The sequence below is a fragment of the Branchiostoma floridae genome, chromosome 5 (genome assembly GCF_000003815.2).
Source record: "Branchiostoma floridae strain S238N-H82 chromosome 5, Bfl_VNyyK, whole genome shotgun sequence".
NCBI classification, from domain to species: Eukaryota; Metazoa; Chordata; class Leptocardii; order Amphioxiformes; family Branchiostomatidae; genus Branchiostoma; species Branchiostoma floridae.
This window is the reverse complement of record NC_049983.1, coordinates 21,484,083-21,511,274: the sequence shown is the minus strand read 5'-3', so window position 1 is coordinate 21,511,274 and position 27,192 is coordinate 21,484,083. Positions and strand designations below refer to the sequence as shown.

The 27,192-nt window shown below is 40.3% G+C and overlaps 2 protein-coding genes across 4 annotated transcripts in view; one reads left to right on the top strand and one right to left on the bottom strand.

Moving 5' to 3' along the window:
• LOC118415698 (centrosomal protein of 83 kDa-like) overlaps positions 1-15,093 on the top strand; it is a 22,174-nt gene extending 7,081 nt beyond the window's left edge. The window contains exons 11-17 of one of the 3 annotated variants that reach the window (XM_035820447.1): positions 2,397-2,580; positions 2,868-3,002; positions 3,490-3,534; positions 4,434-4,534; positions 5,276-5,468; positions 6,348-6,592; positions 12,773-15,093. In XM_035820447.1, coding sequence (XP_035676340.1) covers positions 2,397-2,580; positions 2,868-3,002; positions 3,490-3,534; positions 4,434-4,534; positions 5,276-5,468; positions 6,348-6,527 — 838 coding nt within the window. In that variant the 3' untranslated portion in view covers positions 6,528-6,592; positions 12,773-15,093. Of the gene's footprint in view, positions 1-2,396; positions 2,581-2,867; positions 3,048-3,489; positions 3,535-4,433; positions 4,535-5,275; positions 5,469-6,347; positions 6,593-12,772 lie in introns of all 3 variants that reach the window. The other 2 variants (XM_035820448.1, XM_035820446.1) reach the window with 2 other exon arrangements.
• Positions 15,094-15,704: 611 nt separating this feature from the next.
• Positions 15,705-27,192, bottom strand: part of LOC118415111 (plexin-A1-like) — a gene marked incomplete in the record, with an annotated part of 97,707 nt that continues 86,219 nt past the window's right edge. Inside the window, 17 exon segments of the mRNA XM_035819472.1 lie at positions 15,705-18,550; positions 19,021-19,095; positions 19,317-19,457; positions 19,742-19,889; positions 20,265-20,422; positions 20,827-20,940; positions 21,802-21,855; positions 22,887-22,978; positions 23,167-23,251; positions 23,545-23,648; positions 24,018-24,183; positions 24,606-24,752; positions 24,995-25,061; positions 25,191-25,262; positions 25,553-25,612; positions 26,216-26,349; positions 26,675-26,817. Of these exon segments, the coding sequence (XP_035675365.1) occupies positions 18,449-18,550; positions 19,021-19,095; positions 19,317-19,457; positions 19,742-19,889; positions 20,265-20,422; positions 20,827-20,940; positions 21,802-21,855; positions 22,887-22,978; positions 23,167-23,251; positions 23,545-23,648; positions 24,018-24,183; positions 24,606-24,752; positions 24,995-25,061; positions 25,191-25,262; positions 25,553-25,612; positions 26,216-26,349; positions 26,675-26,817 (1,862 nt within the window).

Below are 27,192 nucleotides of genomic sequence, written 5' to 3'. Positions count from 1 at the left end.
TATGATACCTTACCTTTTTGAACTTTGGTATAATTGTGTTATGTGCTCTTTCAGACGCCAAAGACAGGAGAACTATGCGATAGTCCTGGAAGCTGAAAGGTTTGCTTCTCCTGACATACCTGTATGGGCCTCCAACATGTGTTCACTTGCTCATAAACAGCACTTTGTGTATGTGATAGAGTACGTGATAGAGTAGTTTAAGTGTAACACAGATGTGAAGTCGTTTTGTCCATTGCTGGTGGTGTTTCCATTGATCTATTTTGTCTCTCATTTTTTCCTAACTCAATATAATTTTGCCATTTGCAATATGATAATTAGAAATTTATTTAGAATTGTTGTCAATGCTTGTAATTATACTGATGAAAAAACACACATACATGTATGTTACATTTTGTCCTTGTGATTTCAGCCGTTCCAATAGAGACATAGACTCTGGTGGAGGTGACAGGTTTGGGACTTTCCATACCATATTTGGTGGTGCACAGTTGCAAGCAGTCAATACAATGCCACCAAGTTTAATTTCTTAAAGAAGCAGTCATCAGTATGGCACATTATGTAATGTGTTCACATGCCTTTAGGTGGTCATAAAGATTTCCAAAAGGACAATAACCTCTTGTTTTTCACCCCTTAAGACAAGCTCAGTACTTGTACTCTACAAGCAGAGGTTATGTTCCAGCTTGTTTTGGACATCTTCTGTGGTTTTTGTTGGGCTTTCTATTTTGTCACTTTTTGCTGCAGAATGCAGTGACTGAAGATGATGATGATATATATTAGTCAATGCAGTGTTAGACTACAAAACATAAATGACTGAATAGAAAGGCCAACAAACAGCCCAAAAAGAAATTCAAAACAAGCCACATCATTCCTAACACAAGCACACAAACCTAGTGTCTGTATGGCAAACTATAATATGCACATGTATAATACAGGATATGTTCTTGATGTGCAATTATGTTCTGGACAATCTTCTGTTTGGTCCTGATACCTAAAATCACAAGATATTTGATTTCAGACGTCAAAGACAGGAGAACCATTCTGCAGGAGGGGAGTCTCACAGGTTGGAGTGTCATGAATTTGGTGGCTCAGAAATAGATTAGTTCTCAGTTGCACATTAACAGTGTATTGCACATATAGTAGTTCACATGTGACATTCTGTAACAGTGATATTTAAACTTCTTCACTGCAACACATCATCTTAATGTTAAAACATAATTTTTTAATTTTCCAGCTTTTTCGCTAATCTAAGTTTTAGTACATGTGATAGTATTCACAATGCTAAAATTGTACTTTCTTTTGATTGACTTTGTTCCTTTCTTTCCCTGACCCAAATGTGTAAAATGAATGATGATTTGATGTGTATATCATTCAGTGGTGTGGTATTCAGCGATTATGCTGTATGATTAATTTGAATATTCGCAGGTGACAATAAAAGGAATGTTGTGCATTTTCCCTCATAATTACAGACAGTACCGTGGAGATGTAGATACTGGTGATGGGGGCAGGTTTGGGACTTGTTAACTCGGGTGGCTCACATTCATTTGCCAAAATCTTCAGCTACAGCTGCTCTGTATAATGCTACAGGGGGGTAGTTCACCTTTATCCATGGGTAACCTATATCTGTTTCTTTCAGAAATGGGTATTTAGGGATATCAGGTCGACGGACGGTAGTTTCAAACTACAATATTTTCAACATATTACAACTTGAACCCACTGTCCGTCCAGTAAATATCCCTTAATACCGTGTTGTTAAGCACAACAGATATAGGTTACCCTGCGGATTAAGGTGCACTACTGTTACATAACTTATAATTGCTTTGGTTAATCATTGCCACAGCTATAACTGAACAAATACAGCCTATGTAACGTTATGAATGCCATTTGTTTTCAGTTTTGCATGCTAAGGTGGCTGTATATTGTCTGCTGATGCCATGTCACTAGCATGTTGCAGCCCTACAGTCTTAGTTTGCCTAACAAGTTTATCACTTGTAATAATACAAAGTAAATGCAGGTAATTTTGCACAGCCCAAAGCACCATAGATGAACATTGGTTACAATCTTGATTCTCAGATGTATTAGAATGAAGCTATAGTCTTTCTCTAGATCTCAGATCAATATTTATGTTTTATTTTGTATTTCAATAGCTCATCATAGCACATAGTATGTAATCCATGCTGCTTGTATGTTCACACATGATAATGTTCATTTTAATGCGGGACACAGCAAACAGCAGTCACATGCAATTGTCATCAAGCTTTGAGCAAGTTGGGTGGCTACATAACTATAGACATCTGACTGTATAACTGCCTTATCATCTGGTTTGATATGTAATGTTCTCACAATATGTGACAGGCCAATCTTGTGTATCCAAATGCTAAGTTCTCCCTCTGTGTCCCCAGGGGTAGGGTGCAACAGCAACAATCCATCCAGAGGGAGGTGGAAACAGAACGAGCGAACAACTCAGAGCTGCGACAGAGACTTCAGGAGGCTCAGGCACAACTCAGGAACATGTCCGGGGCAGAGAATGACCTGGCCACAGAGAACCGCTCACTCAAACAGGCGGTGGACAGGCTGAAAGATGAGGTTAGCAGGGACAATTGTACAATGTTGTTATGATACAACTGTTATAGATTTTGTATGAAGAGTACATTTCTTCTCTTTGCATTGTACTCAGGGCTGTCTCCAGCTTTAAATTTTTTTCTGTCCCTCTCATCGTTTTGGAGCAAATGTTGTTGATTTTCCTTGTAAAATTCCCAAGAATGCTTTCAATATCTAATAGTTTGTACTATTAGGCCATATGTTACAGCATCTATATTTTGAAAAAAAACAGAACAACTAGACTTACCATCAAACACCCTTTTACCCAATAGCTGCGGGCAGCACGTGAGGCAGCGGACAAAGCGCAGACGGAGGCGACCAAAGGAGTGAACGAGAAGCGGCTGGCGTGGCTGGAGGAGCGGCAGGCGCTGGAGAGGCGAGTGGAGGATCTAGAGAGGGAACTCCAGGCACAGAGTCAGAAACTGGACCAGTCTGTACAGTACCAGAGGAAGGTGGGAGATACTTGGGGTTTGTTTACTGATGACTAGAGTAAGAAATAGGAACTCCAGGCTCAGAGTCAGAAACTGGACCAGTCTGTGCAGTACCAGAGAAAGGTGGGAGATACAGGGGGTTTGTTTACTGATGAATAAGAAATAGGAACTCCAGGCACAGAGTCAGAAACTGGACCAGTCTGTACAGTACCAGAGAAAGGTGGGACATACATGGGGTTTGTTTACTGTGTAAGAAATAGGAACTCCAGGCTCAGAGTCAGAAACTGGACCAGTCTGTGCAGTACCAGAGAAAGGTGGGAGATACATGGGGTTTGTTTACTGATGAATAAGAAATAGGAACTCCAGAAACAGGGTCAGAAACTGGACCAGTCTGTGCAGTACCAGAGGAAGGTGGGAGATACAGGGGGTTTGTTTACTGATGAATAAGAAATAGGAACTCCAGGCTCAGAGTCAGAAACTGGACCAGTCTGTGCAGTACCAGAGAAAGGTGGGAGATACTTGGGGTTTGTTTACTGATGAATAAGAAATAGGAACTCCAGGCACAGAGTCAGAAACTGGACCAGTCTGTGCAGTACCAGAGGAAGGTGGGAGATACTTGGGGTTTGTTTACTGATGAATAAGAAATAGGAACTCCAGGCAGAGGAAGGTGGGAGATACAGGGGGTTTGTTTACTGATGAATAAGAAATAGGAACTCCAGAAACAGGGTCAGAAACTGGACCAGTCTGTGCAGTACCAGAGAAAGGTGGGAGATACATGGGGTTTGTTTACTGATGAATAAGAAATAGGAACTCCAGAAACAGAGTCAGAAACTGGACCAGTCTGTGCAGTACCAGAGAAAGGTGGGAGATACATGGGGTTTGTTTACTGATGAATAAGAAATAGGAACTCCAGAAACAGAGTCAGAAACTGGACCAGTCTGTGCAGTACCAGAGGAAGGTGGGAGATACTGTACATGGGGTTTGTTTACTGATTAACAAATACACGATGTATGAACATAGTGGGCAAGCCTTTAGGTCGATGTAGGTTAGACATCCAGGTAATAAGATACACCAAAAAGTTTTTACTCAAGTTACTGACGAAAACTGGTGGATTCCAGTTGAAACGGCTGACCGTTTCCAAAACCATATCCAGATGCTTGACAGCTTGAGTAACTACTTTTTTTTACTTTAGCCTTTAGGTTTGTTTTAATTTAGAGTACCAATATACTAGTACCCATCTTATGTTAATCTTTCATACCAGCACTTTCAACCAGAATTTGTTTGACTCATAATTATCTCATATCATTATTTTGGATTTTTTTGCATCTTTTTAATTGACCCCCAAGATGTTCATTGCTCCAAATGAACAGGAGTTAACCGACCATGACCATATTTCTGTGTCTTCAGCTGAAGAAGAACTGCTCCCGAGTTGTGCAGAAATTAAAGAGCAGGCTGAAGATTGTAGATGCCAGACGGGAGGAGGCTGTTTTGGAGAGAGATAAACTCAAGTAAGACCTTCACACTGTTACCATTACTTATTGTCACACTCAGGTCATACTCTCATCAAGATATCAGTCCAACTAAAATAGCAGTCCCACTTGAATGTCATCTTTGTGCACTCAATCTTTTAAAACATAATCACTATTACTGTAGAAAGTAAGTAAGATCTTCAAGCGTTCATTTTAAAGTTTTGCACATTGTCATGATCATTGTCACCTTCACCTCACTGTCTTAACTGTAACTCTGCATCATGTTGTCATGATAACCTGGTACACTGTCTTGCCTGTGACTCTTGCCTGTTTCTGTCTTGCCACGCATGCTAGGATCACAATAATGAAGGAAAGGTATGAAATATGTGACTGTTCTGTACACCTTGTGTATGTGAGGTTTGCTTCCCATGCCTGTAATAGTATCCTATTTACGTTATGATACAAAATTATTCTTACAATTAACGTTGTAGTTTTCATATTGCTGTATGATTGTGGAATGAAACAGATAGTGAAATGTATTCATGAATTTAAAATGAATCATGAGCAGAAATATAATTTTGTTGAGCATCATAGACACTTAGGTGAAGATTATGTTTTTCTTTTGCAAACAGCCTTTAGGCATAACACACCAGTTTTTTTACAGTACATCATACTGTACATTTTAAGTACAATCTGTGTGTGACTAGACTGTAAGTTTTGCTTGGCAATGTGTAGGTTTTACTGTGAGAAAACATCCTCACAAATGCCTGTATCCTCCAGGGGCAACGTCCCGGCAGAGATGTACAACCGCCTGAAGAAACAGTTCCGCGACTTCATCCGGAAACACAAGGAGTTCAGCATGATTGTGGCGGGTACCGGCGGGCTGCACGAGATATCTATCGGAGGCCTGTCGTTTGCCTCGGCCACGCTCCCACTGGACACATCTCTGCCTTACGTGAGTTTTATCGAACAGGTATGCCGCGCCAACTGACATGGACATCCCAACTGTCATCTCCTGCTCTCACCTGCTTTAGAGTGGAACATTTCACATTTCACCTACATTTCCTTCAAAGCTTCTACACTCTAGACCAGTCTACTAGAGCCTAAGGAGGTGTGGAAGTTGAAAAGTACAGCAGTTTTGAGGAAGGGTTGACAGATTGGTGTGCATGTTGGTGAGACACATATCTCACGGCTGCCTGGATTTCTGAACTGATCTTACTGATTGTGCTGCCTTTTGTATCTAAGATCACATTAAATCATGTATTGAGCACTCCTGCTTTTTTCCTCATGTAGTACGTTTTATGGTGGCTGCTTGGTTTGTTTTACTGAAACTGGAAACAAGACAAGGTGTGAATTTATTGTAGACAGATTCTTACCAAAGTGGCCATCTTTTCTACCCCTGTCTCCCCCAGGATTGACAGCACCATTAGCAACTGTCCATGGTGTATAATGGAATGGAGATATAAGTTGTTATGTTGACTGTTATAACATTCAGATTTGAAACTGGAAACAAGACAGGGGTGTAGCTTTGGTGCTTTAATTCATTGGTAACAAAAGCTCCCATCTCTACCACCCTGCATTCCCAAGAGAGACAGCAACATAAGGACCTGTCCATGGTGTAAAATGGAATGGAGATATAGCTTGCTGTGTTGGCGCATTATAACATTCAGATTTGAACCTGGAAACAAGACGGGGGTGGCATTGTTGTAGATGCTTACAATGGTAACCCAAGGTCTCATCATCTCCACTGTGTACTCCTCAGGAGGGATAGCACCATAAGGAACTGTCCATGGTGTAAATGCATTGTATGTGCTTGCATCAGTAACCAAAGCTCCCACCCATGTACTCCCAGGAAAGACAGCACCATAAGGAGCTATCCATGGTGCGGCAGCGGCTGGACGAGCTGGACGACCTGCAGAAGCAGCAGATGGACGTGCTGACCGGTCAGGGGCCGCCGCCGCACGAGAGGAGCGACGAGGACGAGGAGAAGAAGGACGGGGAGCGCGCCTTCATCGACAATCTCGACCTGTAGGGCAGGGTTGTAGCCAGCACCTGTCCTTCCATCCTTTGATGGAATTTTGCAGATGGGAACAGACATACAGCGGCGTTCACGCCATAGTTAACACCCGTCACTGACGCTGACGACTTCTGACGCGTCACTGACGATTTCTGACGGACATTATTCCGTCACAGCATTTTTCTGACGCGTCACTGACGGAGACTGCCGCATTTCTGACTGGTCAGCGTTATCAAATGACGAACCATTCATATGCAGGCCGCGGTAACATCACAGATTAGTGGGAGGAGAACTTATTTGCGTCATGCTGCGCAGTAACTTGCCGATACAAAAACGGAACAGCGGAAAGAGACGGCGATCTTGCCTGCATTTCAGTAGATCGAATTATACAGACATTTTCTTCTGGTACTGCTTGCTATTAAAGAGTGGAGTTGTTTGTTCTTACTTTATCAATTACTTATTTTGCTCATCAGCTCTTTATTTGCCTGTTGATTATTGTTGTTGCAATAGATTTTATCACGAAAGTAGCGTTCCTCGATAAAACTCTGCTCAGCGAGCGCCGGCCGGGAGGTAGTGTAACGCTACGTTTGCAAAAAATCGGAGCAAAATTGTCAACATCATGTTCACGACACTGTGTAGTAAAAAAGTTCTGAGGTGGGGAAACATTCTCAGGATACCTATTTCTTTTAATAAAATAAAGGTCAATCCAAAAAGTCAACCCGAAGAACGCGGCAATGTAACAGTTATATTATTTTCGGCAACGCAAAGCACGCCCATCGGCCAGAAACTAGCGGCAGACAACCATCAAACAAGCGAGCTGCCGGCCATGATCGACTACAAAAATACATTTTTGGCTGGGCTACCTTTATATAATTATTGTGCAAGACGTAAAAATATCATATAAGTTCGAGTCCCGGTATTTTTAAGTTAAATACGGCGTAAACTTCAACTGAAAACTTTGCCATGTTTAGCTGCTACATTACGGACGACGGGCCCAGCATTGCGTAACAGTATGTAAATATTACGTGACGTAGCACATACGTGTCTCTGATTGGCTACTGTAGGCAAGATTTGCACAACTGTTGGCGGGAAACGAAGGGATTGGCGGCTCCTCGCGAGGCCGAGCTTGCAGGAACCACGTGTTTGGCTATGTTTATATCAGTGTATATAAAGAATTTAACGGCACAGCACTGAAAAAAAGGAGTTCTCTGTCAAATAATCCGCTTTGAAGAGGTTTTGGTGTGTTTTTTATCGAAGATTTTGCCGCCGAATTTGTGATCAGCGATCGGGAACATCCGCTCGCAAGCACGCGGAAAACCTACGAATTTTAATAGGAATATCTTTGCACCCTTAACGTTCGACAAATACACACCTGGAATGGTGGGGCTATTTTAGAGCTACTTCGTCCTCGCTTCCTATTAATTATAACCAAGGATTCTATAGTGAGACAATTTTCTCCTCGGTATGACCAAGGACGTTACATCAACGATGTAACGTCCTTGGTATGACACACACGTAATCACGACGTCACGGCTTAGGATAGAGTTTTGTGTGGCGTTTAGAAAGTGGGAAATGTTGTCAATCTTTGGGGTTTGGGGTGAAAATATGAGGCCTGCATTGTTGTAATCAAAATCAATAGATGTTTTGTGCATGTGAATATGTTTATTAGATGTTCAGATACCGGTAGAATTGTAGGAAAAATGGGTCTGACCCGGACCCTCCCACCGCGCCGCTCAATTGATTGACACATGCGGCTTCTTTGAGTTTCACCAAGGACCTTGGTTTGGCGGCATTCTCAAAGAACGGGCCCGCCGGTACTGTACCGCCCGGGCCCGCCGGCCCGGTGTGGCAAAAATGTGCAATAAAGGTCTTCATTCATTTATTGTAAGAACAATCAGCACGGTGCATGTTTTTCCGCCGTGTTTGATTTTTTTTCTTGGTTTATTCTACTTGATAGCGATATTTAGTGTCGATGAATATATTTTGAATATTTTTGAACGACATGTATCGTAAACCCACATCGTTATGTTCCACACAAAGCGTCTCTCTCTTTGTTAGACAGATTCAGTTGTGGTTTATACTGAAACATTTTGTATGTGGTACCACAGCGACTCGAGATGACTTAAGGCATTGGGTTTCTTCATACACTAGCGCATTTAGCAATGTACTTACCGTATTTCCAACACTCGGAATAGATGATTTTCGATCGGATAGCAGCAGAATGATGATGGAAAACCTGGTATAAACTTACCTTCCAGGTTTTAAACGTTATATGTTATGATGAAGCGTACATAAGTTGCACACACGTAAGATTTCTCAACGATCATCATTGTGCCAAGGAAGCTATTAAACGGATGGAAACCCGAATCCCTTTATCCATATTAGAAATAGAACCAATGTTAGTTAATCCAACAGAACTTTTGAACTAACAGCAGACAAAACACAACAAATAGATTAAAAAACACATAAGGTTGAATATATGCCCTGGAGTATGGTTTCGTCGGTCGACTGCCCGTCAGCGATGTTCTGTCCCGAGAGCTCCGCCAGGAACAGGTAGGTCTTGGCTGAGTTGCAACCTCGACAAGTGCCAAGGAAGCCAGCGGATGGTGTCGACCTGAATCCTACTTTTCTAGCCTAGCTACCGTTAAACAAAGTAGAACTAGAACTAGTGTTAGTGAATTCAACAGAAGTTTTGAACTGATATCAGACAAAACACACTTAATAAATAGATTCAAAAACACATAAGGTTGATTATATGCCATGGCGTATAGTTGGAATATGCCCTGGTCGACTGTCCGATGAGCAGGAACGTCCGATGGCGATGTTCCGACCCAAGAGCTCCCTCAGGAACAGGTAGGTCTTCATGCTGAGTTGCGCCCTTGACGGTACGAGCAGCAGTGTTTCCAGGAAAAAGCCGGCGGACGAAAACCTAAATTCCTAGCCTACAAAAGTAGCTAATGATGTCTAATTAATAATCAACTTATCGTAATTACGGTGATCTTTACCATGGCGGTAAAATGTATTGTACACAGATGATGATGATTGTACACGTTTGCCATGGACTCAAAACTTCTAAGGATTTAATAAAACCACCTTGAGGAACCATATAGTAGTAACTCTACTCAAAACATTAATTAATAACAAGAGATTTTACCGGATCAATTCTTGTCTTCCACTTATCGCCAAACACTCTGGTCAATTACGGTATGTGACACGGCGGTAGACATGGTAAAATGGGTATATGCTTATAAAATCCGATAGCATGATCGTATTGCAATGAAATTTCACAAGGTGCTAGTAGTAATGAAATGAAATTAAAAAACTGGGCACATAATGTTCATATGATGGATTTTTGGGGTTAAAAACACACATTTTGGTTAAAAATATCAGATTTATTTCATGTGCCCTGTCCTCGGTGGAGATAACGTTCTGGACCCTCATATTTCACAGGATGACAGATTACCTCATGTAGATTTAGTTTGTCCGTCGCTATTTTGTTGTAAATCAATTCATCATAACTTTTTTTTGGGTAATAATAGGTAAAATGGGGATTTTTTTCTCATTTTTGGTTAATAATCCGCTCTAGAGGAAATCCTTTTATGATTAAACCAAATAGCGATGGATAAAGTTCTTTGGAAAGGGATTGTAAATGCAAATTTACCTATATTGTCAGCAAAATTACTGTTGTCACCGAGGACGAAGCCCGTAAATGTGATGGTAACGGTTCTTCAGAACCGCTGCCAGCACCGCTGCCGTTTTCCCGCCATTTCACATCCCGGTGGTTCGGCCGTTCGATCGAACGGGGCTCGGACGGTACCATTATGCGGCTTCCGCGAGGGCCCCTTTTTGTCATTCACATCGAATGATGTCAATATTTGATAAATTCTTAATTAATATTTAATACTGTTAGCATTCTGACGTTTTACCAAAAGTAGTTAGTGTGCCCCATATATGGTGAGTTCCTGTTTCCGCAATGTAACGTTACATTATGAAAAAAACGTTCTAAAAACGTTGCGGTCATGCGGGATCAACTGCGGTCACGGAGTGGTTCGAATTTCATGTTCAGTTCCATCGCCCTGGTAACCTTGCAGGGCCGCGCCCTTTTTTCACTCCTCGGCGAGCTCCATCGAATCACAGGCCGTAACTTACCCGAGCACGATAATGTTTTGTTTTGTTTACAACAATCCCCTGTAATCACCTGCGAAAAAATTCTAAGGATTTAATAAAACCGCCTTGAGGAACCATATAGTAGTAACTCTACTCAAAACATTAATTAATAACAAGAGATTTTACCGGATCAATTCTTGTCTTCCACTTATCGCCAAACACGATAATGTTTTGTTTTGTTTACAACAATCCCCTGTAATCACCTGCGAAAACTCGCACGCCGACGGGAAACACGCCCTTGTAGTTTCCAGAGCCTACACAGAAATTCGTTACCCTCATAATTGCGAGCACAAGTAATGTACTAAATAAAGCATCGGATATGTTGATCATGCATAAATTTGACAGAAAGAGACAGTTGGCTCATTCAATGTTTCGACGGGCACGTCTGATGGACAAAACATTTATTTCTGCATGGGCCCTTCCCTCATTTAGATTTATCCCGGTTCCTGGTTGCCACAAATTTTCCGTCTTACCAAGTAACCTCCTTGGTCTTACGGTATTAGATTTCGAACTGCAAGTCTTTCGTTTATTTTTTGCGAGCCATGTTTCGGGGTTCTTCGAACGCCGGCGACAGAACCTCATTTATAGACAAGTATCAAGTTATTTCTGCTGTCAGTTTTCTTCTTTGCTGGTTGGCTGTCAAAAATGATTGAATTTGCGTCCTGCAAAGTTTCAGACAGTCCGGCGCGGGCGGCACGATCTTCAAACAACCGCGATCTGTCAATCAAGATCGCGCATCGTGGGAGAGTGTACATTTGTAGTGGCCGTCCTCGGAGCTGCTGTTTCGCGCGCGATCAGAAGCCGATGTATCAAATCGTATAATCTATAGTTCAGTTTCATTCAGATCCCAAACGGTTCTCGCTATTTTTGTTACAGTGCACAAATTTTAGTTAAATCTTCGGCTTAATCAATCGCAGTTTGAACCCGCAGAGAAGTTGTACCGCTAGCATTCATGTTTGTTTACACGTAAGGTACGTTCGGGTCCAACATCTTTTTTAGCATGCGCTGTGCTTTACATTTTGCCGTATTTTTCTTTGTTCCGTGGATACATAAAAACGCTGACACAGTTTTGTAACATCGGATATCATTGCTAGCTTTTCAAACTGCGTTACAATCATATACGAGTATTCACTTAGCTACTACGTAGATCGCAGTTTTGTGAGCTGTTTTTCTAATCGCACGGACTGTTTCTGCTCGGGAAATTGGAAACTACACGTGTTTCCCGTCGATGTGTGAGTTTTTGAAGCAATACAAAAAATATCGGTATTTGCCGACAAGTGCAAGACAAGAATCGATCTCGATAAAATCTGTCATTTATCTGCTAAAGAATATAATAATTGGTTTCTCAGGCCGGCTTTTCTTCACCCGTACCTGGAAATTTCGCATGATCAAAAATGTCGATTGTACCCGGCCGTGTCAGACGATTTCCCCGGTGTCATTATTGACCACGATGCCATTTTCTTACATTTATCAAATGAAACCCGTAGAAAATAACGATCTAACAAATGAGTCGCTAAAGCACTGAAAGTCCGTATATAAGTCCCTCCCAGTCTCAGATCGGTCGAGCGGTTAGAGCCCAAATAACAACGTGATAAATTTAAACAATATGGCCACAGTCGGCTTGAGAAGACAACACTGAATTTTTTTTTTAGCAATTAATCTTCAACAAGAATGACTCATACTCTAATCATTGCCAACCCCTTTTAGGTTTGTGTGTGTATTTAAGCTGTTCAGAAGAGCAATTATTAAGTTAACAACTTTCCCCTCCCAGAAGCGTGGCATATCCACGTAAGCTGCGTATTTCGGGGGTCAACGACCTGCCGCAACATCGCAACGAAAACTCGCACACTAGGAGGTGACAAAATTGCTATTGTCTTGTCGGGGTACAAAATAAACATGAAACCTGACCCCATCTCATACATATCATTAACGCTGACGCTGACTGGTCAGCGTTTGACTCTGACGAATTCTGACGGGCGTCTGACGATGTCTGACGGTTTCTGACCAGTCACTGACGATTTCTGACGCGTCACTGACGATTTCTGACGCGTCACTGACGCTGACGGGTGTTAACTATAACGCGATCGCCGCTGTAAATTTTGCCCATTCCATCCTCTATGATGAACAAAATTCAATATGTAAAGATATAATAAACTGTCTCCCTTGTGTAAGTTTTCACCAAGACAGATGCCGTTGAACAGCTTAGTCTACCAGCAAAAGTTACACCTCAAAATGCAGGAAAGAGCAATTTAGATGGTCTATATTTCAAAAAGATTCAAAATCAAAGGGACGGAAAATAATTTCAGGCTGACTACAACCCTGCTATAGGGTCTCTGCAATATGGTTATGTCACAATGCAAGCTTCATGCGGAGGCAGTGTTTGCAATTAAGAGTGTTTATTTTTTTGTATCCCATTTATGTACAATTGTGCTTTGGATGTACATAGCAAATGAAAATCTTTGGTTTATTCCTTCCTGCAGTTAAGTATTCTATGTGTTCAGGCTGTGTGTTTATGTAGCATTGTGCAAAACATTCTATGATCATGGTAAAAAAGGCACTGTTAACTCTAACGGCACTTGTTTGTATCCTGTTGTAGTACTATGTACATGTATGCATTCCCAGCACAGTATAATGTGCCTGATAGTTTGCATTCTTTGTGTTACACAGATTTAGCTAACATGGTGCTAACGAATACTTAACATTATCATAAGTGTGAGGTAGGGAAGGGAGATACATGTAACTTGTTATGTTGGGTTGGCTGTTATAGCATTCAGATTTGTGATACCAAAGTACTGATACTTTACTTGTTTTATTTAATCTAGTGGTTATTTTACAGCATACCAACCAACCGAAAAAGATGTTTTAGATAGAGATTATACATGTACATGGTTTTAGATATACAGTACATGGTTGTCTTCTGAATACATACAATGGACATTACTATATGTTGTTTATGTGGTGTATGATCAGGACTTATTGTTGTATCATGATGGGTTTTGAGCCACAACCTGTGAAGATTACATAGTACACAATTTTCACAAGGACACATGAAAACAAGTGGTTCTTCACTAATCCCATTGGCTGCAGACCCTACAGTACATTCCTTTATGTGGTGTATTATATACTTTGTGTTGTATTTATATGATATGGCAGCTAGGAAACATTAACAGTTAAGTGTGATATATCTGTGTACTGTCTGTAACAAGATGGTGAAATGGTTTGAGTTTTACACAACTGTAAACTAATGAATTGTTATATATGGTCAAACTTGTCCAAGACGACCACTCTTGGAAACTTTGTTACATTTCCCAGGTGGTCCTTTTGCAGAGGTTGTTACTTGTACAGGTTTGACTCTAGCTAAGCAGTCAAGAAGAGATCTCATCAAGAATTTTTTTCTCATCTTTTCCATATTTTTCTCAGTGTTTGATGGGCCCTTCTTGACAATATGGGGACACACAGTATTGTGTTATTCATGTACAATTGTTAGCGATTATTGGACTGCCTTCGTATAGGGAAGTACAGGAATATAGATATTAAGGACACAGAATGTGTGTTTGGAGCCACACAGTATCTATGCAACTCACATACATGTATGTGTTGTGTGCACATATATCATTCCATGTTCACTGCTGTCAAAGTCAGGCACTGGTTGTTTAGGAGTATAACATACTCATTTTATGATGATCACAGATAGGACACAACTTTAGATAAGATGTAGATTGTGCAAAATTAATACAAAAATATGACTTCCACAAGTCAATGTGATATAGGTATTTTGTAATGAAATCTATTGCCTCAGACAACCACCATTTTACGATATCTTATCAAGCCATACTTTCTTTATCTAACGTTAGTCCTTCCCTTTGGGTTGTACGTTACAAGATGATGATGTTGTATTGTGATACAGTTCTAGCACTAAGTCCATTCCATAAAGGGCAGAGATTTGGTACATGTATAAAACTTTTCTGAACACCATGTTCACTGTCTTGGTACAGATTATGGATACTAAGACATATTTTTTACTAATGGTCGTTGCCCATAAAACATTCTACTGTTATACATTTTTAGGTAATGTGAACAGAAGATAACATTATGGCCATGTTCTTTTTTTTATCACACCAACTGATACTCCTGACAGTTACTCTGCACCCTATAAACTATTAAGTAATGATGGGTGTGATAGTGTTGTGCCAATTGTTTCTTACCCTTTTTTATGTACCTAAGATTTGGTTTAGATAGCACTGGTACAACTCAGGTGTGTTGTCACCTAATATGGGGTGTTTTTTTTACATTAATACCAGTACTGTCATGTGATGTAACATTGTATGTTTGTATGTATGTAATGTTCTAATCAGGTGCTGATTTGTATGTATTTCATTACCAAAGACATTATTAAAACTATCTGTCCACTGCATGATTCTGTGTGATGAAGGTTATTTTGTAAGAATTTTGGTGTGCTGCAGAAGGCAAAACTCAAAGACATCAAGAGCTGTTTTATTGTGATATTACCAAGAGCTGAGGATAAAATTGGCGCTCCATTGATTCAGTGACAACATTCAGTGGCCATGTTCAAATAGCTGATGTGGTTTTAAACAAATCGGCTAGTTTTCTCTGCTGCAATTCAATTTTATTCCACTTGGTGGCGTCCTTGAGACGAGGACTTCATGTTGGCTCGGAAAGAGAACAGTTGCCATTGAAAACTTTTTCCAGAGCAGGAAAACTTTGGAGCTTCAAAGCTTTGCCAAATGATCTTACATGGTAGTCTAAAGGTTTCTCGTTGACCGTGCAATGGTCCTCCTTTGCATAAATTATATCAGTTCATGATCTTCTCTGCCCAAATATATAAGTTGTCCAAAGAACGACTCTTATCTTAGCAAAGAAGGTTATTATATCATTTTATTACTTATGTAAATTAGGCATTTCTTCGTTTTAAGAACATCTACCAGCATACCAAATATTACTGTACACTTTACTTAAAGGAAGTAAAGAAACAGCAACAATCAAACCACATACACAGTCAATAGATAATAGCTTTGTTAGGGTTTTATTTCTGTTGAAAACTTTGTAATACAGGGTACCAATTTGTCAATAATTTCATAAGCATAGGAGTTGGACAACCCTGTTTATTGATAAAGTCAAGCACAAATCAATGCAAAATAGAGCATAGGCTTAACACAGATGTACAAAATCTGAAATACAAAATGTCATTCAAACACATCAATCCTTAAATTGTTGCTCCTATCAATTGATATAAGTGATATCACCACATTAAGGTACAGATATCATAAGTCTGGATTAAGAGAGTATTTGCTTAAATGTATCGCCTCTTATAAACCAAGATTATAGTTCCTTAACGACAAAATGTCTTCCATAGAGATGGATACAGCTGATATGTACAGATGGATATCAGTTCAGCTCCCATTTCAAGGTGTTCCACTAAGAAAAATAGACTCTTTTTCCTCACTTGCAATTTCACCAGAGTACTTGTACAGCTCTGTATGGAGGTGAATGTTGCCATGGCACACCCCTCTCAATGAAATGGTATGGCTCACAGTCGGTACATACAAGTACAAACCTGGCTATGTCATCTACATGGCAAAGGTTGATTATGTAGTATGGCTAAAGGAGATCACCAGAGATCATGTTCCAGCCTACATGAATACAGCTCGAATGATTTCATGTTTATGGCTCTACCTGTTACACAGCTATCATTCCCTATTAGTACTGTACACCACATTCAGCTTTATTTTTCACCATAGATCCCAATAAAAAAACATTGCTTATTGCACACAATCATTTACCTTGATATGCATAGGTTATTAATATTATTAACGTTACAGATATGTACAAATTTTCCCACAATCATATAAAGATAGTACGCTGACCAATTTTGTTTTATAATGCCACTACCACAGTAAAAAATTCCTCAGAAGAAAACCAGCCCATTAATAATTTTTGTCTGTCTCTTTTGGATTTTGAACCAACATGTACAAACAGGGATAAAAAGAGAAGCACATTGTTAGTTAGACGATCCTGCCCTTCCCCTTGGAATTCAAAATTGATATCTAACTTAAGGCAAGACATTGCGGGCTGGTTGTCTTCTGAATATAGCATGTACAAAGGAGTTGAACAACTTTCTACAAATTGAAACTACATCTTGGCATATACATAGAAAAATCAATCATGGAATACATGTAATATCATATATTGAAGATAAAGAATGATGGAAGCACTTCAGTTTGGTATGTAAGTTACTTATAGCTATGAAAAACCACCCTGATAGAGAAAATTGAAATAAATACAATGTTACAAACACAGTTAACATAATAACTAAAAGTTTTCAACATTAGTTTCACTGTGCAATATACAAAACCCAGTCAACTCATGCACACATATCATAACAGACAACATTGCTATAATAAGAGTTACTAAAACAAATACGGATGACAACCTATGAGTGACAACCTATGTGTGACATCTATACTGGATAATGATGATGTCTACCAAATATTAAGGTAACAGTGCAGTATATTTGAATTGTACATCTCATAGTGAATATTGAGGAATAAAAATGTTACCACACTGTATTTATCTTACTTCCACAACAGTACACACTGCTCACATTTGCTGTCTAAAATATGTAAAAATGCAATTCTTTTGCACTCACTAAGCTAAGTAAGGCATTCAGTGGTTGTCTGTATAAGTGCACAAACTGTGTACAAAGCTTAGCTATGAAGTGCATGACATGACGTGTCAAGGCATTGCTTTGGTGTAGCTCCGTGCAACTGGCTATATACCAAAGTCCCGTATACATTATATTATACCTACCTCTAACTTTTAACAAAATCATTAGCTAGTTTTTCTATTTGCAGAAGCAAGACTTTGGTCCTTAACTAAGGGTTTGATCTCATATTTGAGTTAGGAATTACAAACATTTGTTCAAACTGTCCTTTCTCCTCACTATGGAACAGTTTTCCTTACTAAAATTGGAATGGTCCATTGGCCTTGTATCTTACTCACTGACAGGCTCATGCAGTGCTGGCATCTATTCTTACAAAATAGTAAAATACTGGAATAAAAGGCATTGGGAAGAAAGGTATAGAGAACAACATGTTAGATGGAAGCCCTGGATTTAGATTTGTCCTGTTTGGCTTGTGGTAAAATATAAAACCCTCCCAGAATCACAGGCTGGTGAGGATGCCCAGTTCTTAGCAGCCTTGACAATGGGAGAGATAGTATTAGATGATGGCCGTGACATGTAACAGTAAAACTACTGCATGGTAGACAACCACTGTATGGTAGTCAATCAATGTTTCTGTACGTTAAAAATGCATCCTTCCTTTGTCACCTTGGAATGACTTTCAGAAAATACCATACTGGCTAAAACTGCCCTGAATATTGCACTAACATTTGTGTCCATGTCTTTTTGATTGTCCTCCTCAGGGTAGTGTTTCGTCAACATTCCTCACCTATCGAACAGCCACTTACAGGCTGTAATTCAGGATGCCACTTTGCCTGCAACCCAGTGCAATACTCTATAGCCCTTTATGTTCCAGAACTTGACACTCTCATACATTTGTCACTTTGTATATGGTAAATTGAGTTACGTGTACTAAAGTGTACAGTAACAGGAATGATTGGCATTTGGAATATATTTGCTGACTCAGCCAGTTTGCCATTAGCATTTCAATGGTTGCAACAGAGGTTGGTTACAGAGTAGCTGAGGATGTTGGACCTGTAGCGCTGATGAGCCTCTCTCCGCGGTGCGTTCAGACGTCCGTCTCTCCCTCCATGTTGGCTGAGATAGTCTCAAACTTGTGAGCCAGCTGCATTCGCTGGCAGGTGGTGTCCTCCTCTAGAGCATCCAGCAGCTGTAAGGTCAGGTGTAAAAAATTCATTCAATTGTTTCCTGTTTACTTCCTTGCACTTCAGGCATACATGTAGTACTACATATCTTGATATTGATGATATACCGCTGCTGCTGATGAGTAATTGATGATTGTTTTTCAGTAAAAACATGACTGTCATAATCAAATCTTATAAACAAACTGATCAAATACTGATATTGTGATTCATTCCCTTCATGGCCTGTGCATTCTGGTCTATCTATAGTGGAGTCTTCTGCAATGATATCTCAGGTGCTGTGAGCTTCTACAGTTGGTTTATTCTGTCATCCACTGTAGCCTTTCTGATTCGTGGAGGTATCTCTCTTGAGGTGTCTCTGTCTGCTTACCCATGGCCATGCATGTTAGTCTAGTCTCATCAATATTAATTAATATTAAGCACTTGTCACAGATATCTATTAAGTTTCTACAATGAAATCTGTAAAATTAGGGTGTACCTGGTCCTGGTACTTCATGGCATAGTCATACAGCTCATTCACCGCTGCCAGGGTGTTGAACTCGTGGGTGTGGTCCTGTCAACACAACAGACAGATTGAGTCATAGAGTAATGGCTTGTAATCGTAATCTTAAGTATAGTGTGGCTTTGATGTATGTATGTAAAAAAATTACTCATAGTTACAATACAGACATTATGACATTACCATTATGTCCTGCACAGTTATACTACAGTACAGTAAAGAGGAACAACCAACATGATAAGCGCTATGTAACAGAAGTTGTGAGTCAGACTGACTTTTGTTTCCTCCACCAGCAGGGTGATCATCTCCTGGTCACTGACAGCCGTCATCTGCTGCACCTCCTTGTAGTACGTCTGGACCTTCTGTCGGTACTGCGGGATCTCACGTGCGTACAGTAACTTGTTGGAGGGGGAGTCCTGCATGTGCGATGAAGAAAACATAGGCGGTTGACAATAAGTTAGTTCTACATCCTGTGATAGCTGTCTGATTAAGCTCTTACTACCTTCAGTGTTAGCTGTCCAATTAGTTCCCATGATAAATGATATCTACAGATTGAAATGCATACACCATGTACAAGACTAATGCAACAAGATCAATTGGGTCAAATTTTGCTGAGATAAAAAAGAAGGCATACTGGTAACACACAACTCTGAAACAATCTTTAACATCTCTAGGGATGTTAAAAACAAATGTTACAAACCTTGCCCAGTTTGTGCTCTGCTGCAGAACAGGAGTCTATAAAAGTCTGTGCAATGACAGACAGACAGGCATCCACGATACCCAACTTGAAGATGTCAAACACAAACTCTGGGTTCTTCAGTACATTCACCCAGAACCTCAGGGGCACACTGTGGAGAACAGACAAAGTGAAAATGGTTCAAACTTGGGGATACAAATCATCGTTGATTTGATTGTAGAGCTATCATTCAATACAGTAAGGAGTTACGAAGGTGCTGTTTAAGGTTCCTTGCTATCTTTCTTATCATCTGGAAAAGTTGCACTGTAATTTCCAACACGAAAATTGGACAAATTTTCGACTGAGCAGCTCTAGTCTTTGTCAAGGATTGAACAATCCACTGGTTCTGTGACGTCACATTCATTCCTTGACAAAGACTCGAGCTGTTCAGTCAGAAATTTGGGTAAGTCTAATTTTTTGTGTTGGAAATTACAGTTCAACTTTACCAGAATGAACACAAATGAACTTTCAAGTTTATCCTTCTTACCTGTTTGTCTTCCAGATGTGCAGAGTCTCGGGGTCATCTATCCCATGCTTCTTAGCCTCGTGATCCAGCAGGTCAAAGAAGTACTTGATGGAGGGGGGAACGGGGCTGGTGCACAGGATGGCACTGAAGGCGTCATCCACAAACTTCTGCAGGGTTCCCTGGAGATGGTCAAGGTAAAAAATACATAACAAGTTAATATAACAAGTTAACATCTCACCTGATAGTAAATGCATAATGCTGATAGTGATGTTTTTACATCACTACTAAAGGTGCATACAGCCACTGCTGCTATCTAATTGCACGACAAAGCTTACATTTATGCAATGGGATTTATTGTATTACTCTTAGAGTTGCATGCTTTGGCACTGTGAAGTGCGATGAATGTAATAGCTGAAAACTGCTTTAAGAAACCAATATCGGATCCCAGAAGCATGGTGCTCTGTGTACGCTGAAGTGGTTTCCGCCATTGCCTAGAAAGCATGTCTATCACACTAATGTGGGGTCACCAACCCCTGATCCCCCTCAGGTTTAGGTAATGCAGACGGTGACAGTGTGTCCTGACCTTGGTGGCCAGCAGCCTGGTGAGGTAGATCTCCGGGATGGCACGCTGTTCCTTCAGGAACCTGCTGTCCCTCTTCACCGAGTTGGAGCGCTCCAGCTCATCCCGAGCCTTCACCTAACGGAGCACGGGAGACACGTTAACTAGCGTATTTTTTAGCTTCAAAACTTCAACTTACTGTGTACCAATACCAGCTTAAGAATTCAAAGTAGAGGATGAGTTTTGCTACCTAACAACTGGAAATATTGTTAGCTTCAACACTCCAACTTAACAAACAATACCGGCTTAAGAACCCAAAGTAGAGGATGAGTTTTGCTACCTATTAAACAACTGGAAATATTGTTAGCTTTAACTCTCCAACTTAACAGTGTACCAATTCCAGCTTAAGAACTCAAAGTAGAGGATGAGTTTTGCTGCATCAAAACGGGAAAATCCCAATTGTTAATTGTAAGTTGTGTTCTACAGTATGGCAACATTTTGCAGTCTGCACAACATTTTTGTAGAAAAAGAGAACATTCATTCTGACATTTGATATTGATCCTCTCTTTATCCACATGAATGTGAGATTTTGTAAGGACCCAATGCAGTGTTTTTTGTGTAGAAATACTTATTGTGAAATGCTGCAGGCGCAGAACAATACACAAAAATTGTATAACAAATGTACAATATGCTGCTGCTGGCTTTTTCTTTCTTTTAATGCAAGACCAAAGCACCAAGCAAGGCACCAGCTAGGTGTGTTAGCTCACAGCAAACAACACCCTAATGTTGATGTTATTAAAGCTGTGTATGTGAAAAGGCATTCTTACATGCAAGCCTGTTCACAAAGATTCTCCTTTTGGAAAGAAATATGGAGAAAAAAACTGCAAGTAAAGCATGCAGAAACCATGTGAAGAAACAAAGCATAAGGAAACATTTCTGCTGTGGTACACACTGCACACAGGCAGTATGGCAAAGCATCTCTTTGAGAAGTCTTTTTACCTTATGATTACGGTGGTTGGAAAAGTTGTCATTCACCCAAGAGTCCTCCACTTGCTATCAGGAGTCATCCAGGGAAGAGAGAAGAGAGAGGAAAAGCGTGTGTAATAGGCCATACCACTTGGGATGCATCATTTCAATTCTGTGTCTGGTATACTCAAATTATTTTGTCAGCAAAAAATTCACTAAAAGTCTTTCTTCTTGGTCAAATATAACCTTATTCATGCAGGGGGAGTAGAAAACAATTATTCCCAAGCAGATCCTACAGTAGCATCAGATAGTATAAAAAGCTGCCAGAGGAGTGAAGCCGGCCTGTGTTTGGCTACCGGAGCCACTGTAGGATCTGCTTGGAGATTAAGAAAACAATTGTTGTAGAGATAGCAATACCACAGGTCAAGGAAGTTCCTAAAACCACTACAGAACCAAAACGATGCATCCCATACACCAAAGCACCCTGTGACAAGGGAAAAGGATCCAAACTGACAGGGATAAAAGACATCATACAACAGCAGATGAAAGTTTGGAGCAACAGCAATAGCTGTGGATGAAAGGGCTCCTTACAAGGAATAAGATCTATAAATACAGGCAAAGCATTGAAGCCAGGGCCAAGCTGAAAGCCATGAGAACCAGTACTAGTAGAAACTGGGACTTCTTCATTAATTGAAGTAATACTACAGTATGGAAACTTGGAATTTCCAAATGCCACCAAGATGGAGTTTGTGTTATACAGTGTGTGAAGCTGTCACCAGGTACTAATGACTTTAACTTTCAGAGAAGTAGAAAGAACTGTTTGGCTATAGGGTTGGGCTTCAACATTTCTATTAAACATTTGTGTACAAAAAATGTCAAGTCAAAATGCAGAGTCAAGATAAACACAAAAACACATCTTGTACAATACTTGAGTCTAAAGTAGACATTAACTTTTCCATATACAACCATCTAAGTGTGAGATCAAGAACTAGCATCCCATACTCTACCCAAAACAGATGTACAGTTATGGTGTGGTTGAAATCATTGTCTACCTTGAGGTAACTCAGACATATACTGAATAATGGTAGGTCTGAGGAATGACGTCAGCAGATTCTTACCAAGTGCCAGTAGCGACACCCCTCCTCAGGGTCTCCCTGCATCAGTGGTGCCAGGGACGAGGAGGACAGTGACTGGTTCACACCAAGGTTTTCTGCAACAGCCAGAAGGAATGATTAAACTTACAGATCCATCCAGCACCATCAATATGATCCAACAAAAAGGTAGTAATGCGTAAATTAAAGATGCATGGCATTGCTTAAAGTGTGAAAATGGCATGTAATAAAGCATGAAAATGGCATGTAAGCATGACACACAGCAAGGTATGTGAATGTCCCTTACTGTCGGCATTCTTACCGAACGTCCTGTCCAGCTTCATCTGCTGTTCTGGCTTCCTCAGGAGAGCGACACTACAGCTGTCTGGTACCTGTGAGAGAAGTGGTTTCAGTTGGAAATCGCTCTCATTGTAATTCATACTGCTTAAATCTGTGACACAACGAATCATGACTTTGTAATCAGACTCAAGCCAACATTATTTCCTTTTAAAGAGACGTAAAAGAAGCTGACAAAAGTAACACAGTAAAACTATAAAAAACAGTCAAAAATGTCAGATTGATCCGTCTGATTACAATCTACATTTGTACATTTTCACTAGACCATGTGGGAAATGCAGCCTTTCCAGCACCTTACATTAGTGTGCATGAGTTTGACTCCACTCACCTTGTAGTGCTCGAGTGTGTTGAGTTTCTTCCACCTGTGGTTCATCTCTGATGTGACATCAGTGTCCCTCAGGATCAGCTGACCTGCTCTGCCATGTCTCCATTCTAACAACAACAAAACAGTCATCAGTCATTCTCACAGCATTTAAAGATGCAGTTTTGTTTTGCTTCTTTTACTCATTGCACAAATAAGATAAACAACGAAGACAGAAATGGATAATATTCAAAACTACATACTACTACTGTACTACATATCAGAGAAAGTTAGATAATTGTCATACTATGCCCTCCTCCTTTAAGCAAATACCTCAGCATCTGCAAATAGGTTTGCAATGAGGAAAACTGTACTCTTTTGAAGTATCTTAAAACTATAATATATCTAAAGCCAAAGAATAGTGTTAGAAGCATAGAATACATAAAACAGAAATGAGTAAATCCTGAAGACAAAATTCTGGCCAGTAAACCTGTGCTTACCCAGCTCACACTCATCAGCATGTAGCCGTGTGGAGTAGGGGATGTTCTTGTAGGCCATGTCCAGGATCTTGTCCTTGACTTGTGTGATGGTGTCACAGCTCAGGGCCTTGACTGTGAAGGGCAGGTGACCACTAGGACCACCGGGCAGGGATACTACATTCAGGGTCTGGGGGGATTCAAAACAACCTATTAAGATGGGAACATGCACAAACTTGATGAATATAGATATCATCTGAAGTCAAACATCTACCACTAGAGTTTGAGAACAAACCCTGAGAATAATTTTCAACAACGTGCTTCATGTACATATATACGCATACATACATACAATCAGTCATATACATCACAATCTTGGAGTTCATATTTCATGCCAAAGTGCTGATTCATGTGAACCAATTTTGGGATACAGAGTCATCCCAAGCATGATCATGGTAATCTGACTTATGGCAACAACTTTGGAGCAAGGTCTCTTATTCCTTTGAACTGAACAATACCAATTCAGCATAATATGCACTGAGTCTCTTTTTACCTGATCACTGAGCAATGTAAAAACTGCACTGTGAAAGACTGAAAAAAGCCAAGACTCACCAAGACCTCGTGGTCGACCTGTTCCCTCAGCAGCCTGTCCTCCGTGATGGAGTACCTGGCGAACCCCAGGATGGCGTCCACTGGGCCCTTCTCCACCTGGTACTTAATGGCTTTGTACAGCATGAACAGGGGCTGGCCGGCTGTCTCCTGCAACACCACATCATCCAGATTTCAAATATGTACACTTCATAATCTTGCAAGATTTCTTTAATTGCTTCAAGCTTCATTAACTCTGGTGTCCAACCAATTGTAACTTTTAAATGAATTCTGAATGTATAAATGCATCTGAAACACCTCAACATCCAAAATCAAAGGATAAGCAATTTCGACACTTTATTTTATTTTAGGACACAAAGGACAATGTGGTATGTAAGATTGAGTCTACATACCTTGAGGAAGGGATACAAAGAAATCGACAGCCAGTTTGTTAGCATCTTGTCCACAACACTCTCTGTCCTGAAAACACAGAATCAAGTATTCAGCAATGCTTATTTCACATGCTGAGTACCAAGTTTGTCATCCAAAATATCATTAACATCTAGAAATGACAACAGTAGTTACAAATGATTACTGCTTGTTACGTACCTCCTGAGCATGAGTTTTGGATTCCTTTCCACACTTTTCTCTATCATATGTAGCAGTAAGGTCTTCAGAATGCTATAGGGAAAGGAGGGGGACAATCAGATGACAAGGGGACAAAAATGTACATCATATTGCTATATGTCCTTTGTACAAGGTAGAAGTTAAATTATGCCATTAAGCATGGCATGTTCCAGTTAATATATTTTTAACACATGTAATGTTATACTACACATTTCCTCAGTAAATGAGATTGATGTAAAATTTTACCCCATGTTTTTATAGATGCCATAAATTTCATTTTGTAGCAGTATAAATGTGCCATTATAACCACCTTTTAGGGTTACAAAATGATATAAATTACTCACTCTGTATAGTACTCCATCTTGCCATGCAGAGCCACAGTCAGTAGTGATGCCACATTCACCCTATGGAGAAATGAGAACAAACACTTTTGTTAAATGAATGATTTTAATACGAAACTATTTTTAAAAATTGATTTCATGTCATAAATGTCAAAAATAAAGACTTTTTGGATCGACTGGTTCAAATTTTAGTCACGCCCAACAAGCAAAGTTCTGCCCGGGACAGAGGATCAGGTCCTGAAGACAGTCCTGGTGCATATTGAGATAGTGGAGCAGGGGTCTAGCCACCGTCCGTTTTTCCGTCAATTAACGGAAATTTGCTGCGTCTGACGGAAAAATTTTAAAACCAATCCGTCAACCTTGACGGACAAAAATCCTTGGTGGAAGCTACAGGCGGCTTGGGGACGCCGTCCACGGCCGTAAAAGCCACACACTGTTTGTTTTGGTATTGTTATGATTGTTGACAATGTGTGTCGGCGCCCTTTCGCATACGATAATCTCATTAAAACCCGTTTTTCAAGGTCTCAGTTCAGTCCTTCTAATTAATTTTCGCGGTTTTCGCGACGATTGTAATTGGCTGACGGAAAAAAATTTCGAGCTGGCTAAAGCCCTGTAGTGGAGGTAAGGTACGTGCAAGGTAAAATTCTGCAGAAAAGACCAACTGACTTGTCCCTGCTGCTGAAGCTCTCCCGACTCTCCTCCATGATCCTGATGAAGGTCAGGAGGAAGTGTTTGTTGTTGAGCAGGGCTGAGAACTGGTTCATGGCCTGTTCCCACTGCACACGCCGGCTCTCACGCACCTACACAACAACACAAACAGATCCACAAACTCAGCCAAGCTATCTAATCAAACCACAACGTTATGAAAGACTTCTGAACCTAGAAAGCTTCTTGTGTAAGCATGTAATCTAGGACTCTTGTGCATTTCATTTTGATGTTTGATGACTTGAAATACCTGCAGCTGATGAGCAGTTCCCAACTGAGGACAGCTTTAAAACTGTTGCAAAATATTTCTTAGAATGGAGCAAAAAGTCTTGCTAACAGAGTACAAGCTTTTTACTATTGATGCATGTTTACACATGCTTCTAAAATCTATCAGGGCCAGAGGAGGTGCCTGCCACTTACGTTAGTCTCCTTCAGCACAGGGTGCATGTCCTGTCCCGGGAACAGAACCCTCATCATGTAGGTACGGTAGTCCAGGAACGGGATGCCAGTCCCGCCCAGGTCAGAGGTCAGATCTGTCATGTCTGTCTGCAGCTCCGCAAAAGCTGGAAGACAGAAAAGGAGAACTTACTAGGTAAAGATATGATCCTACATGAAAATGCCTAAAAAAATAAACCAAAAAACTCTTGCTTATCTTAAGCCGTGAGCAATATAAGACATACAAGGACAAACATGTTAAACATAAGGTTTTCAGCACACCATTTGGAAAACATTCTTATTGGAAGTAATGCTTTACATTTTTTGGAGTTGCTGGTTTGATATTCACTGCTATTTCATATAACAAAGTATTTGTAGTTGCTCTGATCAAACAGTTAAAAAGAACAGAAGAGGGATCTTGCTTGCCATGGAAGGCTTTAATTTGGTTGCACCATAGAGAGCTTGATAACCAAGCCAATCCTTACTGAATGCTTAGATAATAT